Genomic DNA, 24,320 nt, shown 5'->3' on the forward strand with positions numbered 1-24,320 from the left:
TTAACTATATTTAATACCACTATATAAATATAGTTGCACTCTAGACCTTATTTATAAATTATATTCCAAAACTTTATTGTACATGCAACCCCTTCATAAAATATTCGTAGTAATACAAAGTCATGAATGTAGACTGCCACTTTGAAGATTACTACATCTTAATTCCTTGAGTACCTGGTTTAATTCTTTAAAGTTATTTATCATATATTTATGAAATCCAATTTCAAAAATATATACTTTAGTAACTTCTTACCAAAGTGGTTAGGCCTAACTCTCTAAATAACTGAACCCATTAAACTTATCTCAAGAGAATATTTTGTATCTCCATTAAAAGACTATGAATTCCATTTTGAGAATATATGTCCCATCAACACTAAATGTGATTTCCCAACATACTGAGGTTTTGATCATTTCTTTAGACCCCACTCTTGATATATCAAAGCAACCTACACTTCATGATCAGGTCTATTATCCTCTCAGGATTAAGAGTTCATGTAAATAGAAGTTGTGAGTTTATTATTCATTTGACAGTCGTTAGGACAATAATAAATCTCACACCGGTCCAGTTCAATATGTTTTAACTCTTAAAACATATCAACATACCAACTAAAAATCTTCATTTCCATGATCAAGACAAATCATCTTAGTTGATATGTTATAGTCTTCGCAGATGAAATGCCTAATTTCATTACCGACTACGAACTATAATTCTGAGTTTACAAAGAACTTGTGATTTATATCTTCTGTGACTTTTCACATAAATCACATACTATGCATCTCATGGACTACATGATAATGTCGCAATATTCATGTTACCATTATTTTAGATAAAAATAAAACAACTTTATTAATCACAATATTAAGTCATACATAATGTCATACATAGCATCATACAATAGGATTTAAAGGCACACATCATAACACTGATGTGGGTGTTTTTTGAGTTAAAATGTGCAAAATTGAGCACTTTTTGTATTTTACAAATTTTCGCAACCACCGATGTGGTTGCCCTTAAGCTATGTTAGCAATTGTGAAAAATGTTGTACAAAATGTTGCATCCCTAGAATTATTCTAATTACCTTTAGACCATCCTAAGATCCTTCTTTTGATGCATAAAGTGCACCTACTACGATCATCTCTTTATCTACATAGCCGGTACTCAAAGGCTCTACCTGCTCTTCATCTTCAACAATTTCCCCGTGGTGACTGTCATCTATTTGTCATGATACCTCCGCTTGTAATTTTTCATCTTCTACAAATTCTGACTAATGTGCATAGAAAATGTTTTCCTCATTGGAATTTTCTTTTGTTATAGATTTCCAGAGTGGTCAATCTCCAGTGCAAATCTTTCTTCTCTATGAAGAATACTATCATTGGTAATGGGTGCAGAAGGATTTTCTTGCACTTCATCATCAACCACTAACTGATGTTGATAATGGCATGGGTGGTTAATTGTACACCATCCCTGTCATTATTTTGACCCCCACTAGAACAGAATCCTTTTAGACACCACCATCATCTTGCCAATTCTTAAGGGCTCTTTCCTTTTAGCTTTCCCATCTTTCTGCATTAGTACCTATAGCATTCAATAAAGTTTTCTTTGCCACCATAGCCTTTTACCTCAATTGTTGAATTTGTAAGACTGTAACTACTACTTGTTTGTAATAACAGTAGGGGCAGTAGAAGTCATTAAATTTAGGTTCGTCACTAGCACACTTCTTATGGAGAGCAATTGGGCAGCCAATTTCTCTACAAACCCACCTGTCCATGTTTACCTACATATTAAGCAAGTCTTAATTTCTTTAACTAATCTATTTCCATACTATCTTCACTAGAAATGTCATGGGAGCTCAAGCAATGGCCTTTTGTCTAGCAAAACCATCTCATCATTTAAATTATAAGCTACATCGTCATGTAGCCCACCATCACTCCCAATTGGTGTTTGGCACACAATTCCACACATGCAATCTTCCATAGAATAATTGTTAAATAATTAATTCATAATTTTTTAACTACTTAACACCCTTTTGGTCGGGATGATAGAAAAGTAAGAGAATGAAAAATGTTGGAAGGATAGAAAAATATGAAATTAGAAAAGATTTTAGTTTTCCACCGTACTGTACGTGCTTAGTTAGAAGGATGGAAAAGTGAAATGATAAAAAAAAGTTAATATAAATTTCTTTTGTTTGGTTAAAAAAAATAAGAGGGTGGAAAGTGTAATTTATATGAATTTACTCTTATATTTGTATTACATAAGATTTTTTTTTAAAGAAAAAGTTACTTATAATTTTTTTTATTAGTATATAAGATTTTTATTTTTAGAGAGAAAGTTCAACTTATGGCGTCCGCTCCTGATGATAACTCTTTATCATCAGACCAAGACACTAATCAATTTTTGGTGTAGGAGAGGATTGAACCCCAGATCTCTTATTTAACCATCAGAGACTTTACCAGTTGAGCTAGTTGGAATCCACTATTAGAATATAAGATAAATACACACAATATAATAGATATGCATAATTCATCATGGACTAATGATGTTTTAAAAGTTACTCATTAAATATTTATATTACAATTAGGATCTGTTTGGGATCCGCTTATTTTGCTGAAACTAAAAACTTTTTGCTGAAAGTACTGTAGATAAGGTAAAAATTAGTTGAAATAATACAGTAAGACCTATGAATAGTACCAAAAAGTGTAGTGGGATCCATGAATAGTAGCAAAAATAAGCTGAATAGTATAATAAACTGGTTTTTTAAGCTGGAGCCAAACGCACACTTAGTGTAACTATAAGTAATATTACTTCACTCAAAATTTTTAGTTGGATACAAATTTGATAAATCCACCGTTGAATTATATTATCTTCAAATATTTTCATGCTTGCAAAATTTCAAAGTGATCAAAGATAAATAGCTATGTCATCAATCAATTATTTTAATTCAAGATTTTGCAGTTTAAAATAATGCATAAGAGATAAATTTATGAGTTAAATGGTAATTAACATCCAATTAGCATGAAAGTTGGCATGCATGTTAAAAATATATAGAACATGTAGTCCAACGGTAGTTTTTCAAAATATGAATTTAACAACAAGTTATTAGGTAGTGTAACATTGTTTAGAGTTACACTAGGTGTAACTTAAACCCAACCTTACATGATGATATCACAATTATTTAAGTAAAATAGTTTTAAAAAATTAATTATAAAACTTAGTAATATGAGAGAAAGAAATTGCACTATAAGAGTCCATTTGGAAATAGCTTATTTAGCTGACATTGAAAACATTTTACTGAAAGTATTGTAGATAAAACTAAAAAGTAACTGAAATAGTATAGTTGGACTCATGAATAATCCCAAAAATTGGAATAAGAAAATAAATAGTTGTAAAAATAAGCTAAATAGTAACAAAAATAAGCTAAATAGTAGAAATAAATAAATAAAAACTAGCATTTTAAGCCAATAGTATACGCAACCTAACTATGCATAAAGACATAAGACAAAATGAAGCTTTTATCATTTTCTTCAACAACAAAAATTTAGCCAATAACAAAACCATAAAGAAGTAAAAGAAGGTACAATATGTTTCAACGTTAAGATTTTCTAAAAAATAAGTCACTTTTCAAAGGGTGAATTACCTATTTGATCTCTAATCTTTATTTTGTGTGTAAATTTGATCCCTAATATTTTGGTATTTTGTCAATTTGGTCCTTGATAGATGGAAAAATCTCACTTTATTATTAAGGATAGAGATAATTTTGATACAATACCAAAAGACGATCGACCAAATTGACACATTTAAAATATCAATGATCAAATTGATACACAATGTAAAGGTTATGGAGTAAATAAGTAGTTTAGCCTTTTTCAAAAAGTATTTTTTATTGGAAAGTTATCTCATTTTTCTATGTTTGGTAGGATCCTCAAAAATAAGATAGAGTTGTTATAATTTCCATATTGCCTCTTAACTTTCTTTATTTAACTTCCTTTATCTAGCTTGGCATGAAATAGAATTTTTTTTTTTTTTTTTTTAGCGGAAAACAATCTATAAAAAAAAGTTATATTCTTAATGAAAAATATTGTATCCATAACATTTTTACAATAAATATTAATTGGCAAATTGTTTTTGACTATTATTAATAAGTAAAAATGTAATTTAAGTGATGAGTTCAAATTAAAACCAGTAACAACTTTCCATCTAAGATTTGTTATGAAGGTATTCTGAAAATATTATAGACATAGTACTTCTCATTTTCAATAATTAAAAATGTAATTTCAGTGATGAGTTCAAATTAAAACCAATAACAACTTTCCATCTAAGATTTGTTATGAAAATTTTATAGACGTAGTACTTCTCATTTTCAATAAGCTTTGTCGTTGACCAAAGATAATTACATATTTTTTTCTAATGCTATCAAACACAATAAAACATAGAAAATTATATTCATAAAATGTTTTTCATCGAAACAAATGGAGGCTCTTTTCCCTCTCATGCCCCATTTCTCACCTCACTTTCTCCCATAATTCGAGAGATTTGCTTTTGGTGGGGCCTAAGTGGAAAACACCCAAGACCACCGGGTTTTTTCCTCTGTTTTTTTAGTTACCAAACAATGAAAAATGTATATTCTCTCTCCACTTTAATCCTTTAATTCTTTGTCCACTCATTTTTCACCTCAATCATACAATGTAAACTTTTAGGACAAATGTGGGTTCCAGTTAGCTCAACTGGTAAAGTCTCTGATAGTTGTATAAGAAATCTGAGGTTCAATCCCCCCTACACCAAAAACTGATTAGTGTCTTGGTCTAATGATAAAGAGTTATCATCGAGAGCGGACGTCATAGGTTGAAACTCTCTAAAAAAAAAACTTTTAGGACAAATAATAATTTATCTGGCTATAAGACTAAGTAGTGTTGAGTTCAAATTTATGGGATAAGCTAGTAGTAAATACTAGTTAACTATATCAAGTTGTTAAGGTTACTCTTTGAGTTCTCTGACCTAGGGTAAGGTATGCCGAACCCTATCAGTCAGGAGATTAGCTAGTGCCTACTATTAGAGTGAGGCAGTTGTAGTCCCCTTTAACAGTAAGATAGTTTTGTTTGAAATGGAGTGTGTTTCTTTTCTCTGATCCTTGTCATGGAGAAGCTGATGGGTTCATGGGAAAATTTGTCTCTTTCAAAGTCAGAAGGGAGTAAGTTTGCAATTAGGGATGATCCAGAGGCGGAGGAACATATTTTGGCAACGAAATTTCTCACCAGAAGAGTTCTCAACATTGAGGCAAGTGCCAAGACATTCACCTTATTGTGGAAGACCAGAAAAGGGTTTGAAATAAGAGACATGGGTGACCATTGAGTTTTGTTCGTATTACCAGATGCTTCAGACGTTGATAGGGTATTGATGGGGGAGCCTTGGACTTTTGACAGGCACCTGGTGGTTTTAGAAAAAATGAACAGCAGTGATGCTATTGAAGAGCTGAGTTTTAATCAAATATGTTTTTGGGTGCAAGTCCATGATTTACCAGTTCGACGTTCGTCACTAGAGGTTGCAATGGAGATTGTTTCGATGATAGGGAAAGTTAATGTGAGAGTGTCGCAGGAAGGAGGCAGTAGCAATTTTAACTTCTTCAGAACCAGAGCCAACATTGACATAACAAAACCTCTATGCTGAGATTGTAGGATTACTATGGCTAGTGGAAAGGAGGGGTGGGTGAGTTTCAAGTACGAGAGACTACCCAACATTTGTTACTGGTGTGGTAGATTAATGCACCATGATAGAGAATGTCTGATGTGGGTAAAGAGCAGAGGGACTTTGAAGGTGGAAGACCAACAGTTTAGGATATGGTTGCGCGCAACCACACTAAGCATGTCTCGAAGAACAATGATCCGGGTGGCAGGAATGGATGAAGAGGATAATGGGGATGAAGATGGCCAACAGAATGATAGGGAGGGGGTGGATGAAGGTATCGGATCGAGGAAGAGGATAGATATTGCGGCAAAGGATGCTAGGGTTGCTCGGCACGGGGAGGATGACAGTGACGTGTCCGACAAAATTAATGAGGGTGCAAATGTTACGAAAATCCCACTGATTTCGGATTCCATTAAAGATGATTATTCAATCATGGACGTTATTCCTAACAATCTAGCTCATTCAAATTCGGATACAAATAATCAGAGGGCAGATTCTTCAGAGCAATTAGTGGATATTGATAATGAGCTTTTGAAATTTGATAACGTACAAGTTAGAGGGGAAATATTTGATGATAGTGTCTCCAAAGGGGATTCGGGCTTACAAAGGGCATCTATGGTTATTGGGCCTAAAGCCTTGGGCCTTCATTTCAATTATGATGTTGCAAAAGAGAAAGGCATGACACCAAAAAGGGGCTGGGTCCGTAGGGAGCAGAATAAAGGTGAGCCTAGTGGCTAAACCTCTTCATTGTTAAAAAAAAGAATGTCCAGGGTGGATGATGCAGAAGCTGGGATTACAGAAGGGTGTAGGAAAAAGTTGACAAAGGAGAACATATCATCGTCAGCGGACGCTAGGTCCCAGCCTCGTTGGGGCTAATGAATCTCATAGCTTGGAACTGCCGGGGGCTTGGGAACCACCGTGCAGTTCAAGAGCTTGTAGATATAGTACAAGCACAAGGTCCCATGATCATGCTTTTATCGAAAACATGGTCAGATCGAGATAGAATGGAATGGATTCGATGTCAGTTAAAATTTGATGGATGCTTCACTGTTTCTAGTACAGGTTGGGGAGGTGGTTTGGCTTTTTTATGGAAGGATGAGCATATGGTGTGGGTGGATAGCTTTTCAAACCATCATATAGATGCCATTGTGCATGGATGTTTGGAGAGAGCATTGCAATTAATGGGATTTTATGGTGAACTAGAGACAAGTCGACGTAATGAAGGGTGGAACATGCTAAGGATGCTGAGCACAAAGCCGAAGCTACCATGGTGCTGCTTCGGTGGCTTTAACGAGTTGTTGGAGGTGGCGGATAAAAAGGGAGGTGCATCACAGTCTCATAATTTAATGCAGTCATTTCGGGATGCATTGGACAATTGTGGATTTATAGATTTGGGCTTCTCAGGATCATAATTTACTTGGCATGGGAAAAGAAGAGGAGAGTTGGTTTGGGAGAGGTTGGATAGAGGAGTTACTAACTATGAGTGGCTGAATAGGTTCCCCATGGGTAGAGTTCAACATCTCCATTATTTTACTTCAAATCACAAACCCTTACTACTTGCTCTTGATCCGAACAAGAAGAGTCATAAGTGGAAGCGGAAGCTGTTTAGGTTTGAAGCAATGTGGTTGATGGATCCGGGTTGTAGTGACACGGTGGCCAGAGCATGGACACATCAAACCGAAGGCACTCCTATGTTTCAAGCAACAGAGAAGTTAAGGAAATGCAAAAAAAAAAAAAAATGTTAAAGAAGTGGAGTAGGGCCCATTTCGGTAATGTAAAACAGGAAATTAAGAAGACCAAGGAGAAGCAATGGCAAGCAGAGGTGACTCCGGCTAGGGAAGGGAATGATGAAGAAGTAGTGAGGTTCAAGGCTAAATTGAATATATTATGTGAGAAAGAAGAGCAAATGTGGCATCAAAGATCAAAAATGGATCAAAAGTGGAGATAGAAACACTTAGTTCTTTCATGGGACAGCAACTCAAAGGAAGCGAAGAAATTTCATTAAAGGGCTTAGAGATAGTGAAGGGAGGTGGCAGTCAGAGGAGGGTATTTACACGAAAATACTAGTGGACTTATATGCTGATTTGTTCACAACATCCAATCCTCACAACCTTGATAGCATTATGGAAGGAGTCCAGAAAGTAGTTACGGAGGAGATGAATTCAAGGCTTACAATCATGTATACTAGGGAGGAGGTGGAGTTGGCAATTAAGGAGATGGAACCCCTAAAAGCACCTGGGCCGAACGGCATGCCACCACTCTTTTATCAGACTTATTGGACTGACATGGGTATGGATATTTCTCAAGTTGTCCTTTATTAACTTAATTCAGGCTCTCTTTTAAAGTCCATAAATCATACTTTTATTACTTTAATTCCAAAAGTAAAAAACCTGGAAAAAGTCTCCAAGTTTAGACCAATAAGCCTATGCAATGTAATCTATAAAATTGTTAGTAAGGTTATTGCAAATAGGCTTAAACCTTTTCTCAATAATATTATTTCTGAAACACAAAGTGCCTTCACTGCTAGTAGATTGATCACTGACAATATTCTGATTGCATTTGAATCCTTGCATCACATAAAGACTAGTTGTACAGGAAAATCGGGTTACATGGCATTAAAATTAGATATGAGTAAAACATATGATAGGGTGGAGTGGATTTTTCTGTAGAAAATTCTTTTGAAATTGGGATTCCAAAATTCATGGGTTTCTTTGATTATAGAGTGCATCACTACGGTGACATATTCTATTATGGTTAATGGGGAGCCACAGGGTATGATTACTCCAACTAGGGGACTTAGACAAGGAGATCCATTATCTCCTTATCTCTTTCTCTTTTGTGCAGAGGGTCTTGATGCTATCCTTCGAAAAGCAGTTAATTATGGGGACAACACTGGGTTCTCACTTTGTAGAAGAGGGCCAAAGCTTACTCACAGATGATTGTCTATTATTTTGCAGGGCCACCTTGGTGGAATGTGAACAAATAAAAAATATTTTGAACATTTATGAAGCTGCCTCCGACCAAATGGTGAATAAGGATAAGACTACTCTTTTCTTTAGTAGAAATACAGATGATGCTACCCAAGAAGCAATTAAAGTCTCCCTTGGTCTCTTGGCTATCCAACACTATGAAAAGTACTTAGGGTTACCTTCCTTTGTTGGTAGGAATAAGAAGGCTTTCTTTACTCACATCAAAGAAAGGATTTGGTCAAAAATGCAATGATGGAAAGAGAAGTTGCTCTCTCAAGCAGGCAAAGAAGTCATGATAAAAGCAGTGATCCAATCATTCCCGGCCTATTCTATGAATGTGTTCAAGTTACCGGTTAGCCTTTGCAAGGACATTGAGGCTATGATTCAGAAATTTTGGTGGGGAAGTGATGAAGAAAAGAAAATTCATTGGGTAAAATGGAGCACACTATGCTCTTCAAAATTGATTAGAGGTATGGGGTTTTGTGATATAAAAAATTTCAATAATGCCATGCTTGCGAAGCAAATTTGGAGGCTTCTCCATCAAAAAAACACCCTGCTATACAAGGTATTTAGTGCTAAATATTTTCCAAGGGGTAACATTTTGGATGCACCAATTCCCACTAAATGCTCTTACGCTTGGAAGAGCATCTTACAATACAGGAAGGTAGAAAGGAGCTGTTTGGAGAGTAGGGGATGGGTGAAACATAAGCATCTAGGATCACAGTTGGCTGCCCGAACCTGGTATGAGCAGAGTGGTGTCGCCAAAAACTGATGTGGGGCTGAATCGGGTGTGTGACTTCTTTTATCCTGGTACAAAAATCTGGAATGTGGAGGTGCTGCGAACTCCTTTTACCCGTGGGAAGCTAAAGTGATAAGGAAAATTTATGTTAGTGAGGCATGTAACATGGACTGCCTTGTTTGGCCCAAGACATCGGATGGTTGTTACTCGGCAAGTCTGCATATCAGATGCTTGCAATAGAGTTGATTAATGGAGCTCCATCATCGTCAAAAGGGGAAGGTTCAAAGGTATGGAAAAGTATTTGGAAGATCAGTGCACCCCCAAAAATCAGGCACTTTATGTGGAGAGTAGCGAAGGACTCCTTACCTTCAAAACAAAATCTAGTGTGTCGAAAAATCCCCATAGACGAGACTTGTTCCTTATGTGATGAACAGCAAGAATCGGTCATGCATGCGTTATGGTTGTGCGACCAAGCCAAGGCTATATGGAAATTTGTCCCAAGCTTCTCACGATTGTACCAGACAGGATATCGGTCCTTTATTGACCTCCTTGAGGCTGTATTTGACCAGGGATCAGCCTTCACAATTGCTCTATTTTCAACCATAGCTTGGAGCATTTGGCAGCGACAGAACAAGATTGTGCTGTGACAACCTTAATGGCCCCTACATGAGATTAGCAGGAAGGCAAAGGAATTGGTGGTGGAATTCTTCGACATCCACAAACAACCCCCTAGATCAGCGGTGCAAGTCCCTCGGGTGCGTTGGACAAAGCCTCCAGAGGATTTTTACAAGGCCAATTTTGATGCAGCTCTCTTTAATACCAGCAATATGGCAGGTATAAGAGTGGTGATTAGAGATTGCAATGGGAATATTATTGGTGCCCTGAGTCAGAAAATAGCTCGACCTCAATCAATAGAACATGCTGAAGCACTAGCGGCATCTCGGGCTGTGGCATTTGCAAGGGAGCTCAGCTTATTCAAAGTAATATTTGAAAGAGATTGCCTACAGATCATAAAAGCTATTAACGCAAAGGAACTGTGCCATGCTCTATTTGGCCATATTTTTGAAGAAATATGGAGTCTTACTTCTTCTTTAATGACCTATAACTTCCAACATTTAAGAAGGGGAGGGAAACAACTTGGCACATGCCTTAGCTAGAAGAGCAGTTGTATCTGCAAACACTGATATATGGGTAGAAGAATTACCTTTGGATTTGGATGATGTATTCAATCTTGATTTAGCTTAATAAAATTCACTTACTTGTTCCTCAAAAAAAAAAAAAACTAGTAGTAATTTATCATCTTTGTCGTGTGGGAAGATACATTTCACAATTAAACAAAGTGAGAAATATGGACTAAAAGGATTTGATTCTAACACACGGCTCATTATAAAAGGTCTTTCATTGAATTTACAAACTCGTTTTATACTGAATTTTCAAGAGCAATTTAAAGGGTTGAGATCTTGTTTTCCGTTTCTATCCATAAATCTATAAGAAACTCACCCTCAATTCAGGTTTCTATTTACAACCTAATTTGCACTGTAACACGGTTGCCTTAAAGTTGCCACCAAATATTTTCATAAAGAAAAAATTGATACACCACCAAAAAATGTGGTGGCAACTTTGAAGGCAAACGGTTTTTAAGGCAGACTTGCAAAGAAGCTACAACAATTGCACACCCAATTTTTAAAGAGACTTGAATAAGCTATGGACCCTATGGGGCCAAAGCAATTTTTGAGTAGTCACGAATAGGTCATCTCGATCCCTTGTCTCCCAGGTGGAATTACAAATAACCGTACATATATGTAATGTAACATCTCTCACATGAATTTTTACTTGAAAAAGTACAGGCTCACAGCTTTTGTGCCATCATTTTTAGTGCAAATTTCAGGTATTTGACTGTGAGTCGTAGGAAAAAAAATGGTATGTCTGTGTAAAAGTGTCACAGTTGAGCACTTAAGTTGTGGTTGAAGTTATAGCAAATGAGATGACGTTTAAAGAACTATTTATTTTTTGCAATAGATCGGCAAAAATACATCTTTCGTCCCTATATTTTGGGAGTGCTTTCAAGTTGAACCTCGTGTTTTTTCAGTGGTCAAGTTAGTCCTCTTATTTTTTTAACATTTAGCCAATTTAGTCACTATCGTCATCTCAATGATGAAAAATGACTATATGACTAAAGGATTGCACATTTGGCAAACTTAAAGCTTACGTGATTAGTAATATAATAAAAATAATAAATTTTAATATACATTAAAAAATTTCATGTTATTAATTTTATTATTACTCTCCTCTAGGGTAGGAGTTCTCTCTCTCGTGTATACGAGTCTCTCCTTCCCTTAGTTCTACTAAGGGTTTGATTTTTTACTTTGTTTTGGCTTTTGTCCTTATTGCACCATGGCGGATGATGTGCTACATAGCCTGGAGAATATGAAATTGACTGCGGAGGAGGAAGAAGTTATCGCTATTTCAGATGAAGGTAGGCAGGAGGAGATTGAGAGTTGTTCTCAAAGTTTGATTGGGAAGTTTCTCACTTGTAAACCTTATAATAAGAGGGCTGCTCAGAGTACACTGAAGAGAGCGTGGGGTTTAGAGAATAAAGTACAGGTGGTGGAAGTCGGAGCAAACCTCTTTCAATTCAAGTTTCACAACGAGTTTGACCTGGAGAGGGTTTTGAGGTGTGGGCCATGGACTTTTGATAATCAGGTTTTATTGTTAATCAGGTGGCAATCCGGGATGACCGCAGGTAATGTCAGGTTTGACTCAGCATCTTTTTGGGTGCAAATTTGGGGGGCCCCTTTTGATATGGTTTCTCCGAAAGTTGCAGAAGAGATTGGTAGCCGTTTAGGGGCTGTGGAGGAAGTGGAGAAGCGGCAGAAACAGGATGCACCAAACTTTTTTATGAGAGTGAAGGTTGCAATCCCTCTGTCCAAGCCTATTCGGAGAGGGGCTTTTTTGGCTGGATCGAGTGGGCAGAGGACATGGATAACGTTTAAGTATGAAAGGCTTTCTCTATTCTGTCATCATTGTGGGCTGCTTGGACATGACCTTAAACACTGTGCCCAGTACTTTGCTTTAACTAAGAATAAAGGGGAGATAGCATGCCAATATGGGGAGTGGATGAAGGCATCGGGAATTCGTGTCCGTTCACCGAATCGTAGAGGTCAAGCTCACGATGTGGATGATCAGGGGTCTGATGAGAGGAGTGTTCATTCACAACGGGAGAAGGCGATGGTAGGGGTCATGGATGACGACGGCAGGGGTGACACAGAGGGTAGGGTTGGCATTGACAAATGTGTAGATGGAAATAGCATGAATATCGAGATTGGTCCAGAAACTTCGGTGCATATTTCCGTGAATCATGGAGAGCGGACTACGGAGAAGGATGACACGGATGAAAGTGCGTTGGGTGAGGCCATAGTTAGTCCTAGTGTTGATGGGCCGAGGATGTTGGATGGGCTTAAGAATGAGTGTGGAAATATTGGGCCTCAAGGACTTAGTAAGCAACGTACTTGGACTAGGCTCTCCCGTATGAATTATGGGCCTATGGAGTTAATAAAGGAGGGTGCAAAATCAATGCTGGGCAAAAGAATAAACCAAAAACAGTAGCAAGTAAGTCTTGGCAGTAGTGATGAGCATGCCGAGAAGAGATTTAAAACTGGGGAGGTTTCTACATCAATTGAAGCGGCGGGGGTGGTGGACCACCCTTGCCGACCACAATGAAGCTGCTAAGTTGGAACTGCCAAGGGCTTGGGAACCCTTGGACAGTTCGAAGCCTTCACGATTTAGTGAAGGATCAAGCTCCCACTGTATGTTTCCTTATGGAAACAAGACTTGATAGAGAAGGTTTTATGCATCATTGTCGAGACTTAGTTTATCCGAACAAGTTGATTATTAAGAAGCCTGATTCTGGAGGAGGGTTAGCATTGATTTGGAAAGAGGAGGTTCGGTTGGAGGTGATTAACTATACAGACAATCATGTTTTGGCAAAAGTGGTTGAGGATGACGGTTTTCAATGGTTTTTAACAGGTTTTTATGGTTGGCCGGAAACAACTCAAAAGCGCAAATCTTGGGCTCTTTTACGGCATATTTCCTCTTTGGTGAATGGTCCATGGTGTTGTGTTGGTGATTTTAATGCATTTTTACACTCGTCGGAGAAGTTGAGCATTCATCCGCCACCAGTTAAACAAATGGAGGATTTTGGGGCTGCTTTGGAGGCTTGTCATTTGATGGATTTGGGCTTTCACGGCTATAAATTTACTTGGAATAATAAGCGGTCAGGTGCAGCAAATACTAGAGAAAGGCTTGATCGAGTGGTCGCGAATAAGGAGTGGACTGATATGTTTTCGGAAAGTACTGTGTCACATAAATTCTCACATACTTCAGACCACTTACCAATAATTTTACAAACTGGGAGGGATAACAGGTTTCAAGGTAAAATTGCACGGGGTTTTAAGTTTGAAAAAGTGTGGTTGTTAGATGAGAATTGTGAGAAGGTGGTTGAAGATGCATGGGGCCGAATGGGATGTGGAGGCTTGTCAATGGCTAGTGTTAATGCAAAAATAAAGCATTGTGGGGATGATTTACATGCGTGGGGTTCATCTAGGACAAATCCTCAGGTGGCCGAAATAAAAAGACTAAAGAAGATGCTTGAGAGGTTAAATGAAAGTGATCAAAATGTGGAAATCAGGTCTGACTTTGTGGCAGCCAGTAACAACTTGATGATCTTCTTCTTAAGCAAGAAATATTTTGGGCACAACGCGCTCGGTTGTTTTGGCTAAAGTCTAGGGATAAAAATACTAAATTTTTTCACTCAAAGGCTTCGCAACGGTGTCGTAGGAACTTTATACAGGGCATTAAAAATTCTAAAGGGGTGTGGGTTGATGAGATTGAGGATGTAGCGGAGGTGGCAGTCCACTATTTTGAAAATATATTTTCTTCAGGTGTTTGTGACCGGATGGATGAATGTCTTAATGCAGTCAATCACAAGATGTCTTCTGATATGCTTAATATTTTATCCAGTGAGTTTAGTGCTGATGAGGTAAAGATGGCATTGTTTCAAATGGGAACAACTAAAGCGCCCGGACCGGATGGTATGAATGCCCTTTTCTATCAAAAATTTTGGCATATTGTTGGTAATGATGTGACTAATGCTGTTTTAGATTTTTTGAATACTGGTATTATGTTGCCTGAAATAAATTATACCCACATTGTGCTCATTCCTAAGGTGAAGTCTCCAGAAAAAATGTCAGATTTTAGACCTATTAGCCTGTGCAACGTTATTTATAAAATTATTTCTAAGGTATTGGCTAACAGATTGAAGTTGATCCTGCCCCAATTAATTTCACCTACTCAAAGTGCTTTTGTACCGGGACGACTGATAACTGATAATGTGCTTGTGGCCTATGAAACTTTACATACTATGCATGGCAGGAAAAAGGGTAAAAAAAGGTGCTCTTGCATTAAAGCTGGATATTAGCAAGGCGTATGACAGGGTTGAGTGGTCTTTTTTGAAAGGTATGATGCTAAAATTGGGCCTCCCTCAAGGATGGGTTGATCGGATTATGAGTTGTGTCACTACTCCCTCTTTCTCAGTCCGTATTAATGGCAAGGCATATGGTAATTTCAGGCCTACTAGAGGGATTTGCCAGGGTGATCCCTTATCCCCATATTTATTTTTGATTTATGCTGAGGCCTTTACATCTCTGTTGGCTAGGGAGGAGGAGAAGGGTCGGTTCCATGGTGTGTCTGTTAGTCGGAATGCCCCCACTATTTCCCACTTGCTTTTTGCTGATGACTCTCTCTTGTTTTGTCAAACTAAACAGGAGGAAGTGCATGTGATCTCTAAAGTCTTGGAGTTGTATGCCGTGGCTTCTGGCCAATGCATCAATTTAGAAAAATCCTCAGTATTTTTTAGTAGCAATACAACAGAAGTGCAAAGGAGGTGGACAAATTTGAATCCTACCTGGGACTACCCACATTACTTGGCAGATCAAAATATCAAGCTTTCTCTTTTCTCAAAGAGAGGGTTTGGAAGAAGATTCAAGGGTGGAAAGGGAAGTTGTTATCTAAAGTTGGGAAGGAAGTCCTCATCAAAGCTGTGGCTCAATCAATCCCTACATATATGATGGGAGTTTTTCAACTTCCAGAAAAAATTTGTCATGAATTAAATATGATGTGTGCAAGGTTTTGGTGGGGTCAATGTGGGGACGATAAGAAGATTCATTGGAAGAGTTGGGATTCACTTGTTCAGCCAAAAGAGGAGGGAGGTATGGGTTTTAGAGACATTCGAAGTTTCAATTTAGCAATGTTGGCGAAGCAAGGGTGGAGAATGTTGACTGATCATAATTCTCTCCTCTATCGATGCTTTAAGGCTAAATATTTCCGTCATTGCACCTTTTTGGAGGCGACTAATCATCCACACAGCTCTTACGTTTGGAAGAGTTTAATTGCAGCTCAGCCAGTTTTGAGAAAAGGATGCTGTTGGCGTGTGGGTACAGGCTCTTCCATTCGGGTTTTATCAGATAAGTGGATTCCAAACCATCCAACTAATAAAATTCTGGTTCCACCCAATGAAATAGATGAAAGTTGGCATGTGTCGGAGTTGATAGATTGGGCAAACTTTCAATGGAACCATGGCTTCATAGATGCGGTTTTTAACAGGTATGATGCTCAGGCTATTTATCGGATTCCTCTAAGTCGACGATGTGTTCCAGATGTGATGGTTTGGCTTCACAATAAAAATGGAAGATACTCAGTAAAGTCTGGTTACCACACGACAAGGATTCTGATGAAAGAGGCAGGACAGAGGGGAGAAGGGTCTACTGCGATGTCTAGCAGCAAAGTATGGGCAAGAATTTGGCAACTTCACATCCCGAATAAGATTAAAGTCTTTGCGTGGCGAATGTTTCACAATATTCTTCCTACTTATGACAGACTAAGGCAGCGACGGATTTTAGAGAATGATATGTGCCCCATCTGCAACCAATTTCCTGAAACTACATTACATGCGTTGTGGGAATGTGGAGCTGCTCAAGATGTGTGGGCTGGCTGTGCACACCGAATTTTGCAGAAAGGGTTGACTAATCAGGACAATATAAGCCTTTTATTTGAGAATCTTATGCAAAAGGCTACTGTGGAAGTGCTTGAGATTTTTTTGGTGCAAGGATGGCTAATTTGGCATCAACGTAATCGGGTTGTGCATGGAGGTAGTCTGCAGGAACCAGGTAGGTTGCATGTGCGGGCTAGCAGCTTTTTAGAGGAGTATAAGGAGGCTCAATCACATTTAGCGGTCCCTGTTACTATTGGTCACTCACAGTCATGGTTGCCACCTGAAGGTATGTTTTATAAACTTAATTTTGATGCAGCGGTCTTCATGGATGCTTTAGCTTCAGGTGTTGGTGTGATTATTCGGAATGCAAGGGGTGAAGTTATGGCAGCGTTGTCATCGAGAGGCAGTGCAGTGATGGATAGTGAAGAGGCAGAGGTCTTGGCGTGTAGACAAGCTATGGAATTTGCGATAGATGCTGGGTTTTCAGATTTAATTGTGGAAGGAGATAATTCAACTGTGATGAGGTCTATTGTCTCAGCTCAGACAGATTGGTCTCGCTTGGGAAATCTTTATGATGATATTCGTTGCTTGGCTGGAAGGATGCGACATGTGGAATTTCGGGATATTGGACGTAGCGCCAATGGGGTAGCACATTCTTTAGCTCGATTTGCTAGGCATATTAGTGAGGATATTGTTTGGTTGGAGGATTCCCCTCCACCGGCATTAGAAGCTTTGTATTTGGACTCGATTGCTATTGGTAATTAAATGATATTGATTTTACCTTCAAAAAAAAAAAAATTCATGTCACCATTTATATAAAAAAAAAAAAATTGAATCATAAAATTATAATAATAATCTAAGGTCACATATATAAAGTGAAATTAATAAATAATGAAACTCTAAGGTCACATTTTCATTTTCTTTTCTTTGCAACCAAACGCAGCATAAACATTGAAAAAAATCTCAATTGGTTTCCGAGATTGGGTTGTGATGTTAGATTGTGGGTTTTGGAAGAAAATGGTGGTATTAAATGTATTTGGTAGTCAAGAAATTGAAAGAAAATAATATTGTAGTCTGAGATAGTTTTTTTTCATTTATTTTTATTTATCTTTAAAATTAGGAATTAATATTTCTATATATATATATATATTAATTTTATGGCGTGGCTTTTTTAAATAACAATTAAACTTTTTTGATGCAAACCTCAATCGACACGCTTTGAGACACAACAAAAATAGTGGAATACTTGCCCAAGAAAGCTAAAATTCAGATTTTTGATAGAAACCCTGACCCAACGTTTATAATCGAAACGCAAACCAAAGGTATAAGTTGACCTTAACCCAATGATTATAAAAAATCACGAACCGAAGGTATAAAGTTTGAACGGTATAAAGTTTGAACGCCACAAAGAAGAATCCTTGATAAGTTCACAGTTCTTGAAGAACCAAAAGAAGAGCAAAGCCTCACCTTTTCTGATTTTTATTCATTAATATTATGAAAAACGTTTACAAACTTCAGAGCCTATTTAAGGGCTCCATAAAACTTGACAAACAAGAAAATATATTCTAAAATAACTCCTAATTGATACCTTACCATATCAAGAATCAAATTTGACCTAAAAAGCATTAAATGCACCTAAAAACAAGGAAAATACCTAAAAAACGTACTAAATAATAAAACCCTAAATAAAAGTTGATTTCGTCTGAAATTAGCAGATCCAAATAGGAAAAAATCTGTCTTAACTGATATAGAGCTGGAAAGTCAATCAGCCATTAATTCATGCCATAAATCACTCGCAATTAAGTCAGATCAGCCCTAAATAGCTTGAATTAAATTTATCACGTTTTCAGCTTCCTTTGGGCCAAGCTTGGAATGTCTTGCATTAGAATCAGCCCAAATCTCTTGAATCAGCCCATTAAGTGCTTCTTTGATCTTCTTGGATCTTGCTCTTATAATAGGCCCAATTGGAACATGCAATAGATCCTTGAATGCTTATTGATTCTCATCATTTTTTATATTCATTTTATTAACCATGCAAAGTTGAAGTATGCCAATGCAATTAGTTAGCTACATAGGCATTTTTCGTCACTCAGATGACAGAGGTGACTAAGTTGATTTGAAGCTCAAAAATATGAGGACCAATTTGAATGCTAAGGAAACACGATGACCAACTTGAAAGAGCCCCAAAATATATATATATATATATATATATATATATATATATATAGAGAGAGAGAGAGAGAGAGAGAGAGAGAGAGAGAGAGAGAGATTGGTTGTAGCCTTAAATTATAACCTTACTCAATATCTTTTTATTGGAGGTGAATTGTGATCCATCATTGGATTACATCTTCTTCTAATATCCTCCATGCTTGCAAATTTTCTAAAAAATTATATATCAATAGCTATGTCATCAATAAATTATTTAAATTGCAAGTTTTTGTAGTTTAAAATTATGCACAAAATATAAACTTATAGATCATATAGTAAATAATATGTGTTTAACACAAAATTTGACATGTGTATTAAGAATGTAAAGAACATGCAATTAGTTAACTACATAGGCGTTTTTCATAACTCAAATGACAGCAATGACTAAGTTGATTAGAAGCTCAAAAATATGAGAACCAATTTGACTGCTAAGAAAACACGATGACCAACTTGAAAGAGTCCCAATATATATATATATATATATATATATATATATATATATATATATATAAGAGAGAGAGAGAGAGAGAGAGAGAGAGAGAGAGAGAGAGAGAGAGAGAGAGAGAAATTGGTCGTAGCCTTAAGTTATAACCTTACTCAATATCTTTTTATTGGAGGTGAATTTTGATCCATCATTGGATTACATCTTCCTCTTATATCCTCCATGCTTGCAAATTTTCTAGAAAATTAAAGATCAATAACTATGTCATTAATAAATTATTTAAATTGCAAGTTTTTGTAGTTTAAAATTATGCATAAAATATAAGCTTATAGATCATATAGTAAATAATATCTTATTAACACAAAGTTTAACATGTGTTTTAAGAGTGTAAAGAACATGCAATTCTACAATTAAATTTTCAAAATATGTAGTAATATTTATTTTATTGAGTAAAGTTATAGCGTAAGGCTACAACCAATTTTGTAGCTAAACTCTTTTCTATATATATATATATACACTAGTCACTAATCCGTACAATGTATAGTAAAAATTTTAATTTTAGATTTTTTGCCTAAAATCGAATTTTGATAATTATGATAGTATTAATAGTTGTTAGGACATATGTGATTCATGTTAGGAACATATGTCAACATTTTATGTAATTGGCTAATCCTTTGACAAAACGCACTTTACTTGTATTTGGATAGATCTAGGATGTGTTTAATACTTCAAGAAACAAGGTTTCAAGTTCAAGTGTTAAGGCCATGCAAGTCTGTCCAAGAATCAAGTAAAGAAGTGTTGTTCATTAAAGCTCGACAGCTAGTATCTATCAAGGTTTAAAAAGTTGTTTCAGCTTGAGGCTCGATAGTTGCTCGATAGATAGGATACCTATCAAGGTTTATGAAAAACAAATTTTCAGTTTTGATTTTCATCCAATCCGTGAATGTATGTTTGGGCTTTCTTTTCTGACAACCCTAAACATATATAAGGATTATTTTAAGAGTCGTCATAGGTTGCACAATTGCACAAGAGCACAATTGCACAAGTGTGAAGAAAAGTGTGACCAGAAACATAATTTTCCCTAGTTCATCTTGAAGAAGCTGTTGTGTTTGTATACCGTAGGGTTTTGTGAACAAGCAACTTCGTGATCTTTATCGTGTGATGAACTAAAGAACTTTGCAGCCAACATCCTTCTCAAATTGTTGATAAAGTTGCGTACTGGGATCCGCGCATCTATTGGTTAGTCACGTACTGGAAGCTGTGCAATACAAGAGAGATTGTCACTACAGAACAAGTCAAATTGGGTATTGGGGTAAGGGTTCAACTGTAAGTTGGTATAAGGTACTGAGATTCCTTTACTTGTAATCGTTTGTTTTGATAATAGTAGATTCTCAGAAGTGGTGACCTTAAAATCACCCAGTGAGATTTTTGCCTCGGAGATTTTCCCCATTCGTAAACAATGTTAGGTTCTAAGACCTTAGGGACTAATGTATTAGAACTTCAATGTGTATTGTGTTGGCCAACCATGATCAAAACATTTAGTCTAGGTTTAGACTTGCTCAAATTTCGGTTTAATGTAAGTTTGGAATCGAGTAGTTGCAGGAAATTACTATTCTATTTCTGCATGGCTAGATCGATCGATCGAGAATCGTGGATTAGGAATTTTCTGCAGAATTTTAAGTCAGCCCAAACAGCAATTCAAGCCCATTAAGGATTAGGGTTTCAGATCTACTTCTCCCATTATATAAAGGAAACCCTAAGCACGTTTTTTTAAAAAATTTTTAGAGAGATTAGAGTGCATCTTGTGCCTCTTTTTGTGGATCTAGGGTTTTGTACCCAAAAGCCCTCTAATGCTCTTTATGCTATGTGTGTGAATCTTTTGTGAGATCTAGAGATGTTTGTCTTCACATACACTTAGAGTTATCAAGATCTAGATTGATGTCAAGAGCTTGGTGATCAATTCAGTTGCAGATTCAAGAGCTTAAAGATATACAAGCGAGAGTGCTTATACTTGCTGAGAATCCAAGAAAGAAGTACTCAGAGCTGTCACGTGGTCGTGGTAGTAAGTTTTCTACTCGAGGTAGCAATAGGATATTAGTGGTTTAAGTCGCTATTGTGTAAATTTCAATTCTTTCATAGTGGATTCAGTTTTACCTTGAGGATAGATAGGTTAAATCCTCTCCAAATTTTTTACCGGTTTGGTTTTCTTGGGTCATCATATCATTGTGTTCTTTATATTTCCGTTGCTTTGCATGATATGATTGTTTTGTATTAACCTAGATCTGCATAATTTACCTAAGTTAATCACTTGGCTAAATAACTAGGTTAAACTGATTGTTTTAAGGGGTCTAAAAACGTACAAACAAATCACCGCGCGTGTCAATTTTATTTTTCCGTTGTATTATATTTTAGTTGGTGATTTGTTTGTGCTGCCACGTATATTGCATGTTAATTTGATTAATTAATAAACTTGGCTAATTAATAACAAGGGGTCAATACATTCTTGGCCTATCAATAGTCTTTCATTTTTATTTTCTAAATATAAAATTAAATAATTATAGTAGTTGTTAATACTCTTTTATTTTTATTGTCTGAGAATGAAATTTTAAAATATGGTAATAATATTATTAATAGTTTCTTATTTTAATTTGTGGCAAGAATCAAATGGAAGATTTAAATATAAAATACGATTTAAATTAGCTTAAAAAATATGTATTATAATATAAATATGTAAAATTGTAAGACCTTCAAAGTTTATGTTGCAAAATATAATGAGGTTGACCAAAAGTTAGGAAAAAGTTTACCTCCAAACCTATTTGGAAAAATTTTCATCCAACTTACTACACGGTGGTTAAAAAAAAAGCATATATCCATATGTACTTTTAGTCACATGACCTATTTTATGAGTTATGTGACTTGTTTAAATAATGTACCTGAATAGTTTTCTCAATCACTATGTAATAGATTGGAGGAGACTTGTGTCTCAAACGTTAAATATCTTTGATTTTATATAGTGTATTGTAAATTATTGACTATAGATTTTTGTAACATAGGGTGAACTCCACAAGTGCAAAACCCACCCCATGTGAAATGTTCCCACAAGCGTATAACCTACCAATGAACACTTTTGTGATATTGGAAAGAGATTTAAACTATAAAGTACAAACATTTTTGTTGGAGATACCAAAAGGTGCTTGTTGCCAATGACAGAACTAAAATTTTAGTTAAGGGTGGCAAGATTTATATAAAATATTGAAAATAAATTTTATTTTAAAATATTTATTAATATAATAAAAAATAGTAAATTTATTAAACAAAATATTTGACTAACATAGAAAATATAATGTATATGTGAGCTATACTTCTTTTTTCCATGCTTAGCTTCGATTTATTTGCTCAAGTATGATATTATAGTTATTATAATCATTGTTATGCTAAAAGCCTTACACTACTTCATAAAACAAATATATATATATATATATATTCCAATCAAGTAAAACAATTAAAATAATCAATAAATTCTCATTACTATATGAAGTAAAAAGAATAATATAAATATACAATATTCAAACAAATCATTTGAATACTTAAAAGTAATATGAGAAAATAAATTATCATAGAATCGAATTAGATTCTCAACTTTGTATCACGTGTCCTTTTTTTTTGTTAAGTGAGTTATTGGGTTCAAAACTTTGCTCTCTCTCTCTCTCTCTCTCTCTCTCTCTCTCTCTCTCTCTCTCTCTCATACCCGATGATCTCTAAAGTGATTTTTTTTTACCTAATATTCTCCCTTTCTTAACTCTTTCAAGTGCCAGAGGTCTCTAAAACACTAAATTTGTACTTTTAAATCATAGCACGTTATTATTGCTAATAGAATAAGAAATAGTCCCCAAAAATCCATAACACGACTCAAATCGTTTTAAAGAAAAAAGATGCAAGCTAAACTATTTCATTTCGACACACTTCATCCCTTTTTTTTCTTTTTAGAAAAATAATATTAATAACATATAACAAATCCCGTGCATTGCATGGGTCACATCCTAGCTTCCATAAGCCAACTAAACATTAACATTATATTATAAAAACATTTATGCTAACTCCAATGCATTGAAGAAACAAATAATGTGATTAAAAAAATATATAATTAACTTACTACACCACTTAATAAATAATTTCTAATTTTATGACATTTACTCTATAGTCTAAATTCTTGTTTCCCTTAATTTTTTAATACAACATTAAGTTAACAAAAAAATTCTGCATGTTATGGCAATATTACTTCATGTTATCACTTTAAATATTTTAAACATTCTATATATAACCTTTTTACTTAGCTATTTGCAGCATTATCCGTGCATCGTGTGAGCCCATAGGGAGTAGAAATAAAAGATAAAAAATAAAATAAAATAGAGGAGAATCAAAGAAGAATTTTGTACCTTCAAATAAAAACACTAGCTGTCAATGCCATTCTTATTCAAAGTTTCATACCACTTTTTAAAGGGTATTTGGTAAGCCAAAGATAGATTTTGAAGAGAGTTAAATACTAATATGAGACTGGAAAGGAGGGCACGGGTAAGCTAAAGAGAAGACTTATAATATGTGGTTGGAAAGGAAAGTGATAGTCTAAAAAGCACCGAGTAAGCTAATGCTAAAAGTCAAAACTAAAATGCTAAAAGTCAAAGTTAAAAAAGAATGTGTAAAATTGAGAAAGGGCATAGATCTTGAGAGAGACACGGGAATGACACAAATTGGGGCGATAATAATGCTATTACACACGCTTTCTCTCTTTGTCGCAACTCACAAATGGTTTATGTGGCAAACAATGATGTGTCTATCAAATAGATTCACCATTTTTTTCTCCTAGTAATTCGCCGCGAAAGACCGTTGTTACTTGTAACTAAAGTGTCACGAATGTATTATTGTGTGCCTAATAATTTTATAGAAGTAATACTATATTTATAATATTTTCACAATATTTTCAGAATAAATTCTAGATAATAAGATGTCATTGATTCTAATTTGAATCTACCACTAAATTTTTTTTTTTTTTTTCATTAGTAATAGCCAATAACAACCTCTTACTTAAAATTTATTATGAATTATACATAACCTACCACTTAGGACCAACTCTTACACATGAGCGGATGAGTCTTATTTAATTGTGACAAAGTTTGTAAAATAACGTGTATGCATGGACTTTTTATTGTTTGGATTGTTTTGTCATAGGAAAAATG

The 24,320-nt window shown here is 35.7% G+C and overlaps 2 protein-coding genes across 2 annotated transcripts; both read left to right on the forward strand.

Annotated features, from left to right (window-relative positions):
* The first annotated feature begins 6,555 nt into the window (after nucleotides 1–6,555).
* Nucleotides 6,556–7,092, forward strand: LOC142616243 (uncharacterized). Its single transcript, XM_075789125.1, has one exon. It carries the CDS (start codon nucleotides 6,556–6,558, stop codon nucleotides 7,090–7,092), a length of 537 nt encoding a protein of 178 aa, XP_075645240.1.
* A 6,012-nt stretch (nucleotides 7,093–13,104) lies between these two features.
* LOC142616244 (uncharacterized) lies at nucleotides 13,105–14,166 on the forward strand. The gene has a single exon (XM_075789126.1). It carries the CDS (start codon nucleotides 13,105–13,107, stop codon nucleotides 14,164–14,166), a length of 1,062 nt encoding a protein of 353 aa, XP_075645241.1.
* The last annotated feature ends 10,154 nt before the right edge of the window (nucleotides 14,167–24,320 follow it).

This window comes from Castanea sativa, chromosome 11, assembly GCF_040712315.1.
Source record: "Castanea sativa cultivar Marrone di Chiusa Pesio chromosome 11, ASM4071231v1".
NCBI classification, from domain to species: Eukaryota; Viridiplantae; Streptophyta; class Magnoliopsida; order Fagales; family Fagaceae; genus Castanea; species Castanea sativa.